This window comes from Myxocyprinus asiaticus, chromosome 8 (genome assembly GCF_019703515.2).
Source record: "Myxocyprinus asiaticus isolate MX2 ecotype Aquarium Trade chromosome 8, UBuf_Myxa_2, whole genome shotgun sequence".
NCBI classification, from domain to species: domain Eukaryota; kingdom Metazoa; phylum Chordata; class Actinopteri; order Cypriniformes; family Catostomidae; genus Myxocyprinus; species Myxocyprinus asiaticus.
The window spans coordinates 19,562,989-19,582,326 of NC_059351.1; the positions used below are offsets into that span (position 1 = coordinate 19,562,989).

The window sequence follows — 19,338 nt, forward strand, 5'->3', positions numbered from 1 at the left end:
GGCCCGTTTCAATTGAAACGGGTGAAACATAGCTAAGGCCGCCAATGATTATATTACACATAATTAGGTCACATAATGACACGTCACGTAATGATATTTCACTTGACCCTAAAATACTCATACTTTCAACAAACAACAACTTTCCACTGCTGAAGCTCTCAATCAACAATTAATGACTCTTCAACATAAAATAAACACATTAATAAACAAAGAATCAAATACAGGTAAATGTTGGAACACCTAACAAAGAGAAAGACACATACAGCAGAAACTTGTTTAAATGTAAGTTGTGTTTAGCTTTCATTGGAGCTTCTGCATGAGCTACAGTCGAGTAGGCATCGTTTCTGTATTATGCTGGCTAGCAGAGTTCCATTACAGAGACTGATGCTTGGCTCTCTGTCACATCTCAGAAGCAGGAGCACGTACTACATAAATGAGTTCTTTAGCACCCTAGAAACGCTTGGCTAGCTCCTGCTATGCTTATTCAGAACGTCCTTTTTCACATGTTTGCAGTGAACCCCCCCACACTGAGTGTATGACATGAAGATACCTCCGCTGGGTTCTGATGACAAAGTCAACATTGTGCATTCTGTATGATAAGCACTTGAATGACTCAGAAGACATGAGACGCTTTATTCAATGAGTACCTCACATATTTAGCATTTCTCTGATCTCACTGTCGCAGATGCATTTATCATATGACTACAGTGACATAAATGTGGTACTTAATTTGTCCTGATAAATAAAATGGCATGGAAATACAGTACAATAAAGTCAAACAACATCACAATGAAACAGGGGGCACAGTTCAAATTCATTCAAATACATACAAAGGTCATATTGTTGGTTAAGAAAACAAGCGACCCTGACAACTGTTTGGTATTTGAGGAGATGCAAAGTCGCAGACATGGAAATGAACAAGAATCTGAGGAATTAGTAATGTGGAAGAATACCTTCCTTAATTGGCCCCAATGGAGGAAATTTTTCCTTTTGTTTAATATCCAGAATGGTTTTCAGAGGCCAATAAAGAAAAATGGATTCATTATTTTTAAAGGGAGTAAATTAATTATTGTGGCCATAAAATAAAATAAAACATGCCACAGTGCAAAGGCCATAGAGAAACTCCACAATCTGGCTGCTGTGTAGAAGGTGAGTTTTTGCTCCAATAACCGACTTTAGTTTAGAACCTTTTAAGTATTTTCAACCACCAAGTAAAGTTGAGTAAAAAAAAACAAAACACAGTAAAACAAAAACAAAAAAACACACACACAGAAAAAAATAATAATAAAAAAATAACTAAGAGATCTTCAAATCTTTTTGATTTATCAAATTTTCATGCTCTGTTCTGTGTGAATCCAAGCATTGTTTCTATTGTGGATGAGAGGTGTAATGTTGCTAAATTTTCAACATAAAATGTATTAGTGTGGACATGGCCTCAGTGACCCAGTTTCAGTCATAACTCAGTTTTGACTAAATGTAAATGTACAGGGCCATTTAAGCATTCTCAACATCCAAGTTCAGATGAGAGTATCAATTTACCTACAACTTTGGTGTAAAATTTTAAATACTTTGTGCATGACTTACACTCAATATCCAGAAACATGCTCTTCTGATGTCCTCCGATCCTGCTGAGAGCTTCACAGTCGAACCGACCCCAGTCGGAGAGTTGAACCCCATTGATAGTCAACATGGACTTTCCATGCCGTCCACGAACTTCCACTCGCCCATCCAGACTCTAAACGAACGCAAACAAATTAATCCACATTACCAAAACCAATACTGCTATTGTCTGGCTAAACAAAACAAGGATCATATTACCAATCCAAGAAACACCAGCAAACTGGCATAGTTAGAGCTAATGTGTCCATACCGCAAAATGCGATAACTACAATGTCTGCTCTTTGCAACACACTACAATGAAAATAAATGGCTGTGTTCCAGCACTTCTATAATTGTAATTTGGTCTAGCAATCTGTGATTGCAGTTGGGAACTTTGAATGTAAGAGGATTTGAACGAGCTTGTCCCTAAACGCCCACTTTAATGATTACTACTCTTCGTTCTCCATGAAAAATCTATACGTGTCCACCCTCTGCCTCGGAGTATGGAGTGCTCTGCGACCGTAACTGGCTGACAGTAATGGAGCTGCTGCGTGTTTATTTGATGAGGGCTATTATTGTAAGATTGTGGATGACCGAAGGCCCTCTTTCCATTCGCACTAATGAACAGTATTAATTTTTATTCGGACAACGAGAGCTGACGTGAGGCACGCACCTGCCCCTAGCCTTTCACACCTGGAGCATATGATCCAAACAAATACAAAAATGTACGAATATTAAAATACACTTTAAACTAGATTTTTACATTTTCTGATGTGCTTATCCATATAAAATTTGCTTTGTTGTTAGCATATTAGCTTGTTAGCATGTTTCTATGTGATTGTCGAGGCTAGTGCTCACTGGCTAAAGTCTGATGTGCCCATCTCAGGACTCGAGTCTGAAGCCAGTGCTGAAGCGGTCTCATATGCATCAATCCGAGCGGTGTGGATGCCATATGCCCCAGGAGCCTCTGAAAAATTTCAGTGGAACCGCTGTTCTCCATCTGAATGCCTTCAGACAGTTCAGCACTGACTGTGCACGCTCATTCGTGAGGCGCGCTGTCATCGAGACTGAGTCCAACTCCAAACTGAGAAAAGAGATGCTCTGAACCGGGAGGAGCTTGCTCTTTTCCCAGTTGACCCGAAGCCCCAGTCAGCTGAGGTGCCAGAGCACGAGGTCCCTGTGTCTGCACAGCAACTCTCGAGAGTGAGCTAGGATTAGCCAGTTGTCGAGATAGTTGAGGATGTGGATGCCCACTTACCTTAGAGGGGCAAGGGCAGCCTCTGCGACCTACGTGAAGACGCGAGGGGACAGGAACAGGCCAAATGAAGGCAAACCGCAGGAAGGGTCTGTGTCGAGGTAAGACCGAGACGTGAAAGTACGCGTCCTTCAAGTCTACCGCCGTGAGCCAATCTTGATGCCGGACGCTCACTAGATGCGTTTTTGCATCAGCATCTTGAACGGGAGTCTGTGCAAATCCCGGTTCAGTACTCACAGGTCCAGGATTGGTCGCAACCCAAACTTCGGTACGATGAAGTAAGGGCTGTAGAACCCTTCCTTCATCTCGGCTGGAGGGACAGGCTCTATCGTGCCTTTGAGCAGAAGGGTAGCAATCTCCACACGCAAGTTAGCGGTGTTCTCGCCCTTCACCGATGTGAAGCGGACGCCGCTGAACCTGGGCGGGTGCCTGGTGAACTGAATCGCGAAGCCAAGTCGGACGGTCCGGGTCAGCCATCGCGACGGGTTGGAAAGTGCGAGCCATGCGCCCAAACTCCGGGTGAGGGGAACCAAGGGAACGATCAAGTCAGATGTACCGGCGGGTGGGGCTTCGCAGGGGGTGCCACATCAAGGGGACTCAAGCCCCGTGGCCAAGCTGAGACCAGGGACATCGAAGCACTTACCTGGCTAATGCTGCCCACTATAAGATTGGCCGAGGGGGGGGGGCGAGGAATCTCGTCCCCGTAGTCCACTGGAACCAATCCCGTGTGGGTGTGTTTGTGCCACAGCTGGGTGCACAGGGGTGGGGGGTCTGCCGCTGGAGCGCCATACCTGCCAAAATGGGATGGTGGACGGTGGTCGTGACGATGGCCGTGTACACCGGATATGTGAACCAGGAGATGAGGGAACCATTCTTTTGTCAGGCTTTTGGGTGCTGCAGCCTCCTGGGCATGCGGTGACAAAAGATTCTCCTCCCGGCCCTCCACCGGGAGATGGAGTGGTCTGTCGACCAGCCCCAGAGAAGTGGATCTCCTCGCCCCTGGGTCGCCTGGAAACCTTCCTCGGGTTCTTAGCAGCCGGCCGCGAGACGGGTGATGTCTGCTTCTTGCTGAGGGCTCCATGCCAGAGCCGGGCCATGGGGTGTTGTTGCTGCAGGAGGACGCCCTTGGCAACGAGCAGACAGGGTGCAGGGTCTTAAGCCACGCCGGGGCAGGATATGTTGTAAGACCTCTGTCTTCTTCTTCACCGCTGAGAACTGCTGGGCAAAGTCCTCGACGGCGTCGCCAAACAGGCCAACCAGGGAAATGGGGAATTCAAGAAACCGTGCCTTGTCCGTCTCTCTCCCATTTCGAATGAGTGGTTGCATGCCAGCTCTTTTTATACCCGTATGTCCGGGGGAGTGGCATGCAAATTCCACTCGCCAATTCTCATTGGCCTTTTTTCAAAAAAGCAGAGGTGTTTGGGGCTCCCAAGAGTGACCCCTAGTGTCACTACATTGACACAATGTCGAGTGAGTGACAGATAGGGAACCAATAACAGTGCATGTGAACACAAACACAGGACTACACAAGTCCTTTCAAACTTCCTTGCACACAAACACCATGATGCATTGTGAAACACCCTTTCCAACCGAATGAATCTAATAAACAGCTAATAAAAGCAGCTGCCAGAATCATCTTTCTCATTATGTGGTGCAAATTTAACTATTTGTTTTATAACCTCCAAATATAAATTACATTTCAGAAAGGCCACGTAAGCAGACACAAAAGACTGATGAGTCTCTCTCTCTTTCTCTGTCTCTCTGACACCATTTCACCTTCGGCCAAAACTCCAAACTGTTTGATATGCTGCTGGATCTCAGTGAGAAAACAGAACCACAGCTCTCAGAGACAAGAAGAGAGAGAGAGACAGGAAGAGAGCAGAGGAGCAGACAGACAGAAAGAATGATAGACAGACAGACGAATAGACACAGAAAAGGAGAGACAGACAGACAGATAAACAGACAAATAGATAGATGGGCAGACAGTTGAACAGACAGACAGATAAACAGCAAGACAAAACAAACAGACAGACAAACAGATAGATGGACAAACAGACAGATTAATAAAACAGACAAACAGATTTTTCAGTGTTCAATATAAGTGCACATTTTTGACATGTTTAAATATAAACACGTTGCTAGTTTTAATTGTTAAAAATTGCAAAGCTATTGTATGGCTTCAGGAGACTTGGAATATAGTGCGTGAGTCATAGTCACTAATTTTATGATACTTTAATGTCCTTTAGGAAGCTTGACAGTCGTAGTCATTATGCACTGTTGTTGTATGGAAAAGGGCTGCATGAAGATTCCTCAAAATTCAAAGTGTTCCACAGAAACAAAAAAGAAAAACATTCAAGTTTAGAACAGCATGGGTGACAGAATTTTCCTTTTGGGGTGAACTATTCCTTTAAGGGTCATGTCATGTGCACGTACAGGTACTTTACAGTGTACTAGTGTAGACAACATGAAGGGTTTGTGTAGTCTGTGAGCTGGACGTGTGTATATGTGTGTATAAAGCTGTTGTGTGTATTCACCTTATCTCCATCTGTGAAGGTCTGTCCATCACTGGTTCTTCTCCAGGCAATCTCAGGCAACGGTTCACCTTCAGCTGTACATGAGATCATAGCGGCACTGCCCTCTACTGCTGTAACATTCTTCAATTGAGTGATGTGAGGCTGAACTGAACACAGACAGACACAGTTCAGTTAATAGGTTTGACTTACTGTCTGGACCACTTTATATTCTTCATTCAGACTTTTATTGTAGTAGAAAACAGCTTTGAATTACATTTCATCTTACAGCAAATTATTCTGTCTGTTACGTGACAGCATCATTTGACTTGTTTCACAAACTTACTTGGATAATCTTTAGTTCTTGGGGAGGGGTTAGCTTGGTTAAGTGGCAAGCGTGGGTCCCCAGTTTTGACCAGGGGGCATCAGAAGTTTCTGCGGTGGGGGCAAGGATAATCTATAGGGGCCTTTATTGTCTTTGTATTATTTCATGAAGCCCAGTCTTTCCAGTCAAATTTACAACTTGGTCTCATGACAAGTCAGGATAATAGTACAAAATAGCAAAATCGTAAGAAATCGTACAAGTAGGCACATATAAAGATGCAGGATTAAAAAAAAACTAAAAGAACTAATGAATAATGTAGTTACGAAGCACACACTTAGAAGCAAGCAGCACATGCAAACTATATATTTATTTCATTAAATCTATAAATTACAATTCTTGTCTTTTCGTCTCCAGATTTAAAACCTCTTTAAATGATAATTATGCAGCTGAAATTTAATCTAAGCACAAAAGCAACATTTCAAGCAGAATTTTCTGTTATTTTAGTGGATTTCCTATATTAACTTGAGCTGCAGATGTTTGTGCTTCTCATAAGTCCCAGGATGTTGATATAAGCTACACTGAAATAGGTCCGGGAAGATCACGTGTATGTGTATGTATCCACTATTTTGCAATTTCCATTCATATGATTATTTCCTTTTAAAGCTGCTCATACCCGGCAAAGTTTAAACTTTTGTTTTAGCGCAACGGTTGATTGACAGGTGAGGGGTGGCGCTTCACTGCTGGCGGAAGGCATACAGGACAGATTAGCATTTACACCTCAAATGTGATGTGGTCATTTGCGTTTTTGAACACATTTGTATTTGTTTTTTGTGATCCGATCACAAAACGTTTTAGACCCATTTAGACGTATATTTAGCTCTAACCACATGTGATCCGATCATCAAAAATGCATCTTAATACCAGGTGAAAACGGGGTCTTAAATACTTATTAAGGACCTGCAGGAACCCTGCATTCCTGGGATTTTTTAACGCCAAACCCACACCTAAACCTAGCATTGATTTCAACAGAAAAATATCTTTTGTTTACCATGTAATTGCATAATTAATTATGTAATGAGTAACCTAACTAAATTAGTTCACAGATGTTTCCTTTCTTAAAAAAAAAAAAAAAGTCTTGTATAGGAGGCTAGCTAAAATTTTGTTTGTATTGTATCCATTAGACGTTCTGTGAATCGATTAGATTCTCATATGGTCTCTATGGTACTAAAAGTCACACCTTTTTGTATGAGCCATGTCGTACGATATCTTACCATTACACCATCTTGTATGAATTGTTATGGGTTGTTCAGAGACAATGATAAATATAACATAATTGCTTTTAGAGTATTTTAGAATTATGTTCCGTCCACATCAGTGTAAGTATGATCGTTCGAAAAAACATCATGACAAACATTCAGTTCTAGTGTGTGTGTGTGTATATATATATATATATATATATATATATATATATATATATATATATATATATATATATATATATACACACACTGCAAAAAGCACATTCATTGAAACCAAGCTGCCAAAACGACTCGTTCTCTTCTTCCTCCACATTGTGATGTTACACTGTGGTAGACATTTGGATCTGACCGCCTCCACAACAACACATCAATGGCTACTTTACATTATCACTTCCAAAGCCCCGCCCAGTAGTGATGAGTAATGAGATGGCAAGTAGAGAGAGCATTTGTGAACCATTGCGAGATTGGGAATGACTTCTGAATTCTGTACACACACGGAATGATTATTTAGGGGATTCACTGCATTTAAATGTGGTTGTCATTGCCAAACTCTGCAGTGTGTAACAGATGTGAACAGCTATATTAGCAGAGACCTGAATTCTTTTTCCTCTTTTGCTTCCTTTTTTGTTATCTCATTCGATGTTTTCCCATCTCCGCCTTGTGCCGAATGTTAAGTGCTATAACGTCACAAAGTTACAACTGTTTTTCCGCTCCAGGTTTTGCACAACAGAGCTCCCATACAGCAAGTTCAACATATAAATGTGCATTTTGAAGAACAAACGTTTCTGCCACTTGGAGGAGGATCCTGATGGCTGCAAATAAATCAGCATATATTTCCATGCCAAAAACAGCAGGACCAGTCAGAATAATCAGTTTGCGAATATGCACACCGGCCTCGTGAAAACACAAATCGAATCTGGGTCCCATACAGAAGCTGCTGGAGTTTTTCATGATAATTGAACACTCTTTCATTTGCCTGTTTGAAATAGCGCCGTGTTTCCTGCACAGGTGGCTTAGTATTTGTGGTGCATTCAAAGACACATGGTTTCATTTTATTCAAGAGAATTTGTGTGGAAAGCAAGTAAATGGAAAAAGAAAAGAATTGTCTGTACTGTGGCCATGAGGAAAGACTTCTACGCCCGAAAGACTTCTCTTTTGGAAGACCTTTATGTTAAAAGAAATGTGTTTCCTCACCAAACACTTTCAGGATAATTTGGCTCTCTGTGCTCCCGGCTTTGTTGCTTGCTCGGCAGGTATATGGTCCTCCGTCGGCCTGGCGAATGTTTTTAATGGTCAGCGTGCTTTTACCTCCATCTAGAGTGTTCAACACATATTGCTCCGATTGCTCGATCACATGACCCTTCCTGTAGAAAGAGATAAGTTTAAATGATGAGATTATTCCATAGGACTGAATCAGAATGCTATTTCTTGATTGTTCATCTGCTTAGCAATGCTAAATCAATAATAAGATATTGTTATCCTACATCCTGTATTATGATCTGATAAGCTTTAAAAGCCTTGTATAAAAATAACCATTTTATCGATATATAGCAGCTAACCCCTTGATATGACTCATTCTATAACACACTTTAACATAAATGGCTGTTTTTATAAATTACTAAACTATCATATCAAACTATCATATGTTCAAATCAGTGAAAACTCTAATTGTGCTGCACTTCACACAGTGTGAATGAAATATTCAGCCTGATCATCCAACCATCCAGCTAACTATCCATCCATCCATCCATCTGCCTGTCTTTAGGTCTCTTTGTAGGCCTATATAACCTTCAAAATTCACAGCTTTTTAAAATCTCCTGGCAACATTTAAAGTCTGTCGTGTTGAACTTGACTTTCTAGTTTCTAATGTTACCCACCAGTACCAGGTCACCTGAGGGTCGGGGGAGCCCGAGGTGATGCAGGTAAAGGTCACGGACTCCTGGTAATCTGCTGTGGCGTTAAAGTACTGCTGTGGCACTGACAGAATGGGAGGAACTGTGAATGACAAAAAAACATAGATACGCTGGAATATTTACATATTAGTCTACGAGTGACAACAAACAATAATCTACAGTACAATTAACTAAGTGTTGTAATCAATATACCGTGTTCACATTATTTTGAAATTACCAAAATTAAAAGACATCAACATGGAGATTTAACCTGGAGCTGTTCACATTCCATTTTCAATTCTGCATGTTATCACACTATATGGGGTAAGCTGTCACAATGGAATCTGCCTCTAAACCAGTGGCATAGGTTTCCTATGAACATTGTTTTGGCCAACAAATATTTTAATTGATAAATTGTATACATTGTATTCATGACTTCATGAAACATACTGATAACACATTACAATAAGGTTGCATTTTCTTTACATTAGTTAACGACATTGGTTAACATGAACTGTCAATGAACAATATTTTTACAGCACTTATTAATCTTGGTTAATATTAATTGCAACATATTACTTATAAATCTTTAAAATTATTTAGTTAATGCATTATGAACTAACATGAAGTAACAATGAAAAATATATTTTCATAAATTAACATAAAAATATGATGACATTTACTTTGAACGGTACAGAATTCACAGAAAAATCCAGTTTAAGAGGGTTTTGAACTAGGTGTTTGAAATCAACATACGAAACCTCTATTAGAGAGAGAGAAAAAAAAAAAAACATTTGCGCAATTGGACTTTTGACTCTAAATCTTATCGTTACTGAGATATACTGCAGACCATGTGACAACTAGCCCTGTTTTCCCCTAAATATATGACAAATATACACATTCATACACATATACCTTGATATTTAAGCATTTGATTTTTAATCATTCTTCCATACATCCATTGCATGTAGCTATATGTAGCCAAGTACAGTAGATTCAACATTTCTAATACAGTATAAATCTAGTTAAAATAAATCAAGGCACATTTTCCACAAAATGATTATGCACCAATCTGACAATACATTGTAATAAAGACAAATATTTACCGACATGTTACCGGCAAAATGATTGTGAATATATTGTAAATATATAGGCTTACATATGTGTCTATGGGATATTTTTGTCTTCCAGGCAAAAATTGTGTTATCACTTAGAAAAGTAATATTATACCTCTCCTCAGCAAGCTGTACTTGTGAATGTTTCTGCTTCAGTAATTTCTAGTTCCATTATTGAGTAAACACTCAATTCATTAAACCTAAATCAACTGATTTGATTGCAACATTATCAGCAGTTGCTATTATGATTTTCTTGAATAAGCACCCTATCTTCTGCAAAATGCTGTGCTCAGTAACTTTCTATTTACTTATTTGTACTTTTTCTCAGCCAAATGACAATTTATTTCACTTTGCCTCTGGTGTTGATAATGAAGCTCTACAGAAAGTTATTGAACTGTCAAGCTGTTTACATTCTCTCAACAAATGTGTTTGATTCTCCAGAAATTTCCCAAAGTAACATCCTCATTTCAAAGCAACATTCCATCAAGTCACAATGATGTGCTGAATCTATTTGATATGAGGTTATAAGAGAATAAAACAGACCTCAACAATGTCTCTCGCCACCCACCAGAGCCAGAGAGCAAATCAAGCAGAATCATTATTCACTGCTCTGTGATTTGAGCCCTGTTAGAATTTGTTGAGTTCAAAGGGGTTGAAATTATTGAAATTTTGGTGATGTGCATCTGCGCAGGATGCTGCAAATGAGACTGTGCCCTCTATCTCTGTGACATTTCCTTTAAAGGATCAAGGGTACGGCGGATTGAAGCTGGCGATTCGACCCATCTGCCCTCAAACCACTCCTCTGCTGATGAAAGCCATGGTTAAGGCATGGAAAGAGCACAAAAGTGCACAACCGCATGCTAATTAGTGATGTAAAAATATTCCATACGCAGATACAACAGGATAGAAGAAACTGAGATGGAACATCCAAGGAATCAGAACAAAGAGGAAGCAAATGGGCCATCTTAAATCAATTATGGGAACAATCCCTGCTGAAACACTTGGCTAAGTCAAGTCATTCTTATTTGTATAGCACTTTTCAATACACAAATAGTTTCAAAACAGCTATCCAGAAAATCATACTCTAATGTCTTATACTGTATGTCTAAAACCACTAACTAACTAACTAACTAACTAACTTACTAGTTAGCTAGTTAACTAACAAACAAACTAACTAGTGAACTCACTAACTGGTAGAGCTGCATGATATATCGAAGTATCGCAAATGTATATTGCAATATTCATATCACAACATAAAAAATATGTTGAATAGTAACATTTATAACAACGCATACAGCAGAAAACAGACCGGCCCACAACTGGTGTGGCTGTGTGCAGTGCAGATGAACAGTGGGAAGACACATTTGATTTCAGTTAGTCGTACTGTATCTTTCAATATACCCTCTGACGTTCATTCATGTTTCTTTTTTTGTGCTATAAGAGAGACAGAGAGCTGGCTGTGCCATAAGAGAGAGTGCGTGCTGTGCCCTGCTCCGTTTGAATGGGCAGCTATCTCAGTCTGTCACACGCAGCATTAAAGAGTATCAAAACAACATTTATGCAGATAATAATGAGACCAGGTGCCGGCTTGAAACTCAAACTTGGCTTGTTTAATGAATGCTTTGGATATATCATCAATGAATGGATTGTCCCGTGAAATCATTCCTCTCAGTATTAAGTTAAGCACGCCGTGGACTGAGAACAGATACGTTAAACCAATGAGAAAGTGTACGGCAAGCACTTGTGAACTAATTGTGAAATAAATACAAACATGAATTAGTGTATCAATTCAATATTTCACAATATCGACTATTTTAGGATATTCCACAATATGATGAAATTAACTTTATATTCACATGCTTTTAAAAAATAAAATACAAATATTTAAATATGCATTTTAATATCGGCTACATAGCTAATGGTAAAACTGTACATATTCTACACAGTCTAAATGCAATTTGGAACAAAATACAAGTATTTTTGTGATCACTGGGATAGATAGTCATGTTTTTATTTGGGTGGTGGGGTTCTGATGTTCTGTGCACTCAGATGACATCATCATAGGATTATCGTATCGCATATAAAAAAATCACATTATCCAACAACTTATAGCATATCACATTTTTCCTTCATATTGTGCAGCCCTACTAACTAGCTGACTAACTAACTAGCTAAATACCATCTAGCTAACTAACTAATTAGCAAACTTATTAACTAACTAACTGACTAATCAATTATGGGAACAATCCCTCCTGAAACAATCGGCTTATGAAGTGATTCTTATTTGTATAGTATTTTTCACAGATTAACACACTAACTAATGGACTTACTAACTACCTTAACAACTAGCTAATTAACTAATGCACTAATTTACTAACAAAAATGTATTAACAAACTAAATAACTAAGTAAACTAACTAACTAAGGCAATAGGCACCAACTAACTAACTAGCTAACTAACTAACTAACTAACTAGTTGGCTAAGACCAGCTTGAATTTTAATGTTTGTCCAGGCTGGTTTATGCTGGTTTGGTGCTAGACTAGCTGATGAACCATCAGAGCCATGTTGTTCATCAGCAAAACTTAGTTCCCATTTACACCTGATATGTACAGTACATCATAGCTTATATAAGTCATATAGGTTTGGAACTATATGAGGGTGAGTAAATGATGACAGAATTCCATTTACTACAAAATCTGTATTATTCAAAGAATTCCTGTGAAAAAAAACAAAAACAAAAAAAACACACATTCACAGTCATATTCCATTCATGCAGCATTTATAATTAATAATTAATAATCTGCTATCTTCTTTAATAGACGAACAATGATCCAAACTACCGTCTAACAGATGGTGTACATATGGAAGATGACCATGTTAATCTAATAAGGAATGATAAAGCAAAAAATGGAACTTTATTATAACAGCAGATGATGTTCCGTTCCATTCCACTGCAACACAGCCAAGGCTGAGAATAAATCTAGGGAAAAACTTGGGATTAAATCTTGAGTATTGGATACAAGACACGGGCATATAGTTGCTTTCTAGTCAGCACTTGCTAAGTGATTTAAGCAGCAGGTTGTTCTGTTTCCATGGCAGAAGGCACTTGCCATGTCTTTGGGATAATAGGATGTGCCTCACTGAGCAAGCCTATTGGATCTTCCCGAAAGCTATAAATGGCGATGCTAAATTGAATGCAATACACTTTTTTTTCTTTCTAATTTTACATGTTATTACATCAGTTTAAGAAGTATGAGTTGTGCAAATACAATTGTGTCCGTTCATGCAGAACTTGGTGCTATCAAATTCTCACAATGGCTCATTTTGCACAACAAGGTAAATTAACATGCTCAAAAAATGTTGTTTCGGGATGCGTCTTTAAAGATAAACTCATTGTTTGCTTGTGAGTCACGGAAGCTTAAAGTGCATGATAATTGAAACATTTAGTCACAAAACCAGGCAGCAGAAAATCAAGTGAGATGCCAGGGTGATAAACTTTGTGCTGTATTTGTAATGTGAGGCACCAATTTTAGATTGCTAAAAGATCAGTTTAGACCAGCATGTTGGTCTTAATTAGTCAGTTCAGGTTGGTGTGTGCTGTTTAAAGCTGATTTGGTGTTAGTCTAGCTGGTGAACAAATTTTGACAGTGGACCAGTATGGTCTATCTGACGAAGATGGTTGGCCTGAGAAGTCTTGTAGTTAGTTGAGTGAATACGTTAGCTAGTTATTTATTTACTAGCTAGCTAGTTAGTCAGCTAGTAAGTTATTTCACTAGTTCGTTTCCTTGTTAGTTAGTTAGTTAGTAGCTCACTAAGTGCTGGTGAACCTAGCTTTTGACAATTAACCAGCATGGTTTATCTGACGAAGATGGTTGACCTATGAAGTCTTGTTAGTTAATTAATTTAGTTAATTGGTTATTTAGTTAGATAGATAGTTAGTTAGTGAGCTAGTAAGTTAGTTTTATCATTAGTTAGTTAGTTAGTTAGTTAGTTAGTAAGCTAGCAAATTAAGTGCCATTTGGTGTAAGTCTAGCTGGTGAACCTAGCTTTTGACAGTTGTCAAACATGGTCTATCTAATGAAGATGGTTAGTTAATTTAGTTAATAGGTTATTTAGTTAGTTAGATAGTTAGCTAGTTAGTTAGTGAGCTAGTAAGTTAGTGAGCTAGTAAATTAATTTCCTCGTTAGTTGGTTGGTTGGTTAGGTAGATAGTTATTAAGCTAAATGATGGTTTGGTGTAAGTCTATCTGGTGAACCTAGCTTTCGACAGTTGTCAAACATGGTCTATCTGATGAAGATGGTTAACCTAAGATGTCTTGTTAGTAAGTTAATTTAGCTAGTAAGTTTGCTAATTAGTTAGTTAGCTAGATATATATTTAGCTAGTTAGTTAGTCAGCTACTTAGTAAGTTATCTAGTTAGTTTGTTAGTTAGTTAGATAGTTGCTAGATAGTTAGTTAATCAGTCAGTCAGTCCAACCTAGCTTTTCACAGTGGACCAGTATGGTCTATTTGACAAAGATGGCCTGAGAAGTCTTGTTAGTTAGTTAAGTGAGTAAATACGTTAGCTAATTATTTAGTTACTAGTTAGCTAGTAAGTTATTTCACTAGTTCGTTCCCTTGTTAGTTAGATAGTTAATTAGTTATTTGGGTGGTCAAGTTAGTTAGTTAGTAAGTTAACTAAGTGCTGGTGAACCTAGCTTTTGACAGTTAACCAGCATGGTCTATCTATTGTTGACCTATGAAGTCTTGTTAGTTAGTTAATTTAGTTCATTGGTTATTTAGTTAGACAGTTAGTGAGCTAGTGAGTTAGTGAGCTAGTAAGTTAGTTTTCTTAGTTAGTTAGTTAGTTAGTTAGTTAGTTAGTTATTTAGCTAAGTGCTGGTTTGGTGTAAGTCTATCTGGTGAACGTAGCTTTCGAAAGTTGTCAAACATGGTCTATCTGATGAAGATGGTTAACCTAAGAGGTCTAGTTAGTAAGTTAATTTAGTTAATAAGTTTGCTAATTAGTTAGTTAGCTAGATATATATTTAGCTAGTTAGTTAGTCAGCTAGTTAATAATTTATCTAGTTAGTTTGTTTGTTAGTTAACTAACTAGATAGCTAGTTATTTAGTTAGTCAGTCAGTCATTCGGTCTGTTGGTCAATCAGGTTAGTTAGTTAGTTAGTTAGTTAGTTAGCCTGAGACACAAGCCAACCACAAGATGACAACAAACAAACAAACAAAACATCTTCTAGTTACCAGTAATAGTTGTCTGATAGTGACTAGTTGAAGAAGTGGGGTCAACTTGTAAGTTTAACTGTTTTTTTTCTTCAGTTTTTAATTTTAATAATTTTTGTGACATGTTTTAGCATGTTTAAAGGGGATGAATTTAGAAATGTAATTTCTCTGAGAGGGTTTTAGCATGCTCATTCTCTTTCTCATTGTCTCTTCAGTGAATGTTGTGACTTTATCATTTAGCCACTGAATGAGCTTGTCTCAGAGAGGTAACTCTTCCCTGTCTGTCACTCACTCGACATTGTGTCGATGTAGTGACACTAGGGGTTCGATCTTAAGAGCCCCAATCACCTTTGCTTAAAATAGAAAAGGCCAATGAGAATTGGCGAGTATAATTTGATTGCCACTCTCCGCCCCGGACATACGGGTATAAAAGGAGATGGCGTGCTTCACTCATTCAGATTTTTTCTTCAGAGCCGAACGCATGTGTGTTCGTCCCTGTCACCAACGTTTATGCTGCTGGATTTACGGCGCATATCAGCGGTCACCCTCGCACGGTCGAGTGTTGTGCTTCCCCTAGGCACTTCGGCAGCCGAGTCTGCAGGTGCTAAAAGAGTATATTCTAAAGAGTATATTTTCTTCTAAAAGAGCTCGCACAAATGATTGCCGTCTTTTTAAAGATGGCCTTTTCGCCTTTGTGCTGCTGGATGTGGCCATTAAGTTGAGCTTCCCCAGGTAGAGCGCGCCATAGCTGTGCATTTATGCCCGCAGGGCGCAGCCACCTGGAGGGACCGACAAAGACTCCCTTCCAAGGCCTGTAAGTTCTCTTCCTCATTGATAACGAAGGCTTACAAGGCCGCGGGTCAGGCCGCTTCCGCGCTGCATGCCATGGCCAACCTGCAGGTCCACCAGGCCAAGGCGTTGGAAGATCTGCACGAGGGTAGAACCAACCCAGGGCTTATGCAGGAACCATGTACCACGACTGACCTCACCCTATGGGTGACAAAGGTCACGGTGCGCGCCCTATGCTGGACGATGTCCACTCTCGTGGTCCAAGAGTGGCACCTGTGGCTCAATCTTGCGGAGATGCGTGACGCCGAGAAGGTTCGCTTTCTCGATGCGCCCATCTCCCAAGGGGGGCTTTTTGGCGACACTGTCGCACAGTAGTTCTCGATGGTGAGAAAGCAGACAGAGGCGATCAAACATAACTTGTCGTGGCACGACTCGGCCGCCTTCAGGCCTCCGAAGTCCCATGCCCCATCTGCCTCTCGCCAGGGCCGTCCTCCTGTGGTGCTGGCCCCGGCTCCCGTACCATCGGAGCCCATACGCCGGTCTTTGAGAAGAAGATCCTCCCATAGGAAGGCGGCTCCACTCGCCCATCAGCCGGCCCCCAAGAACCCCGGACAGGCTTCAAGGCGGCCCTGACATGGGTGACCCAAGGATGAGACGTCTGACTCTGACCGGTCTGGCCCGGGTGAACCTACCAGCCCCACCATCGCCCCTGGGCCAGCGCATGGTGATTATAATATTGCTGGGTGCCCTCTGGACCTTGGCAGCCGCATGGTCAATAAAAGAGCAGTTTCCTCATTCCCTGGGTCATCGCACTCGTGATGGCCAAGTGCTGGAAGTCTTTCCGATCAACCAGTCGGACGCGAGTACCTCGCGTTCCCTCGTTCTCCGTCGAGAGACAGCCGGCGAACAGGTAAGTGTGCTGGTCTCTGGGGCCATGCACCTGCCCCAGAAAAGCTTCAGGCAGAAGGCGGCAGCACCAGTGCCGCTTCAGCACTGGCTAGAGACTCGAGTCCCGAGGTGGGCATGACGTCACGGCACCCAGCGTGTGACTATCATGCCACAGTGCCATCAGACTTTCAGCCCTTGGACAGACCTTGCATTTCTATGGGCGTGCGTTCCCTTAGAGTGAGTCTCGAGGCGCATCGTGGTCACGACAGATGCCTTGAACTCGGGCTGGGGCGCAGTATCGGGGCTCTCAATTCCAATGGCACATCAACTGCTTAGAGTTGCTGGCAGTATTGCTGGCACTGCGGAGGCTTCGGCCATTGATTCAGGGCAAACATGTGTTGGTCTGGACTGACAACACAGCGACCGTGGCATACATAAACTGCATGTCGCAACTCACCTGCCGCCTCCTCCTTTGGAGTCAGCAGACGTCGAAGTCTCTGTGAGCCACTCACCTTCCGGGCATCCTCAACCATGCAGCGGATGTGCTCTCACAGCAGGTAATGCTCCACGGAGAGTGGAGACTCCACCCCCACGTAGTCCACCTGATTTAGGAGATTCAGGGAGGCGCAGGTAGACCTGTTTGCCTCCCGAGAGTCCTCTCACTGCCCCCTTTGGTACTCCCTGTCCGGGGCTCCCCTCAGCATGGATGCCCTGGTGCACAGCTGGCCTCAGGATCTACGCAAGTATGTGTTTCCTCCAGTGAGCCTCATTGTTCAGACACTGTGCAAAGTCAGGGAGGATGGGCAGCAATTCCTGTTCGTTGTGCCGTACTGGCCCAACCGGACGTGGTTCTCAGACCTAATGCTCCTGGCAGTAGCCCCTCCCTGGCGCATTCCCCTAAGGCAGGACCTTCTCACTCAGAGGCAAGGCATACTCCAGCACCTGCGGCCAGACATCTGGAATCTCCACGTCTGGTTCCTGGATGGGATGCGGAAGATCTAGCAAATCTTCCGCCAGCTGTGGTAAATACGATCACTCAGGCCAGAGCCCCCTCTATGAGGCAGCTGTATGCCTTGAAGTGGCGTCTCTTCGCGAACTGGTGTATTACGATACACTGGATGGGAGACCCTCACGGCAGCACAACCTAATCACCAGGTTCCTCAAAGGCACGAGGAGGTTGAACCCTCCTAGACCGCACCTGATTCCCTCCTGGGATCTCTCTGTGGTCCTACCTGCTCTACAGAGAGCCCCCTTTGAGCCCCTGGAGCAGGCCAAGCTCAGCACTTTGTCACTGAAGATGGCACTCCTGGTGGTGCTCACTTCCATCAAAAGTGTGGGGGACCTACAGGCGCTCTCTGTCACCAGCGAATGCCTGGAGTTCGGGCCGGCACACTCTCACATGATCTTGAGACCCCAGCCCAGTTACATGCCCAAAGTTCCCACCACTCCCTTTCAAGACCAGGTGGTGAACCTGCAAGCGCTCCCTTCAGAGGAGGAAGACCCGGCCTTGTCATTGTTGTGTCCAGTTTGCGCCCTGCGCATCCATCTGGACCGCACACAGAGCTTCAGATGCAGCTCTTTGTCTGCTTTGGAGGGCAGCAGAACGGGAAAGCTGTCTCCACTAGAGTGCATCCTCCTGGGCACAGGCAAGGGGGGCCTCTCTAGCAGACATATGCAGAGCTGCGGGTTGGGCTACACCCAATACCTTTGCGAGGTTTTACAACTTACGCATAGAACCGGTTTCGTCCCGAGTGTTACGAGGTAACAGCAGGTAGGCCGGGCAGCCGGTTGGGTATACCGCTTGCATTATGCCCTTCCACTTTTTCAAGGTGATAATGTGCATTGTTTTGTCCACAACAGTTCCCCGTAACTGGTGAACCCTGGACGACTCTCTAAATCTTAGACACTATTCGGTGACAAACTCGGCGGAGGAGTGACGCCACCAGGCCCAGTACTCGTGGTATGCCCCTTTTTAGGTGAGCCCATGTACTTGGGCTCAGTGCTCCATATGTGGTGATTCCTCTCTGGGAAAATCCCATGTGACGCATTTACACTGTTCAATTTCCCCTCTGGTGAACCCTGTGTTTCCCCTCATCAGTGCCTCACTCTGCTTTGGCCACTGTTGCTCTGTACCCTCTCCATAGATAGGTTCCTCCCAGTGGTATCATTCCATATGCGAACTTCCCTGTTGGTAAGTCCATGTGAGGTATTCTCCACATGTTAACCTCCCTCCAGTAGGATGTGGTCTCTGTAGTGCCCTCCCTCATGGAGAGGGAAGAGCACTTCCCACCATTATTCTAGAAGGTGCTTGGTGGGAAATTGCTTAACAGCAAATATCAGGAAAGGCCACTGCTGTAGCCTCCTTGGGTAAGTGCCTCCTCCCCCCTTAACGGGGCTAGGGAGACACATTACCTAAACTAGCTGGAAGGTCACAACGTGGTCGAGCGCTTGCTGCGAGGCACGCAGCAGCTTGCCCGTGTCCACTCTTC

General features: G+C 42.0%; 1 protein-coding gene across 2 annotated transcripts in view; it reads right to left on the bottom strand.

The window, feature by feature from the left end:
* The window catches only part of LOC127445340 (neural cell adhesion molecule 2-like), a 326,408-nt gene that overhangs the window by 40,364 nt on the left and 266,706 nt on the right, over positions 1-19,338 (bottom strand). For both annotated transcript variants that reach the window (XM_051705349.1, XM_051705348.1), the window contains exons 6-9: positions 8,826-8,943; positions 8,143-8,312; positions 5,389-5,534; positions 1,585-1,735 (exon numbers count right to left, since the gene is read on the bottom strand). In XM_051705349.1, the coding sequence (XP_051561309.1) occupies positions 1,585-1,735; positions 5,389-5,534; positions 8,143-8,312; positions 8,826-8,943 (585 nt within the window). The remainder of the gene's footprint in view (positions 1-1,584; positions 1,736-5,388; positions 5,535-8,142; positions 8,313-8,825; positions 8,944-19,338) is intronic.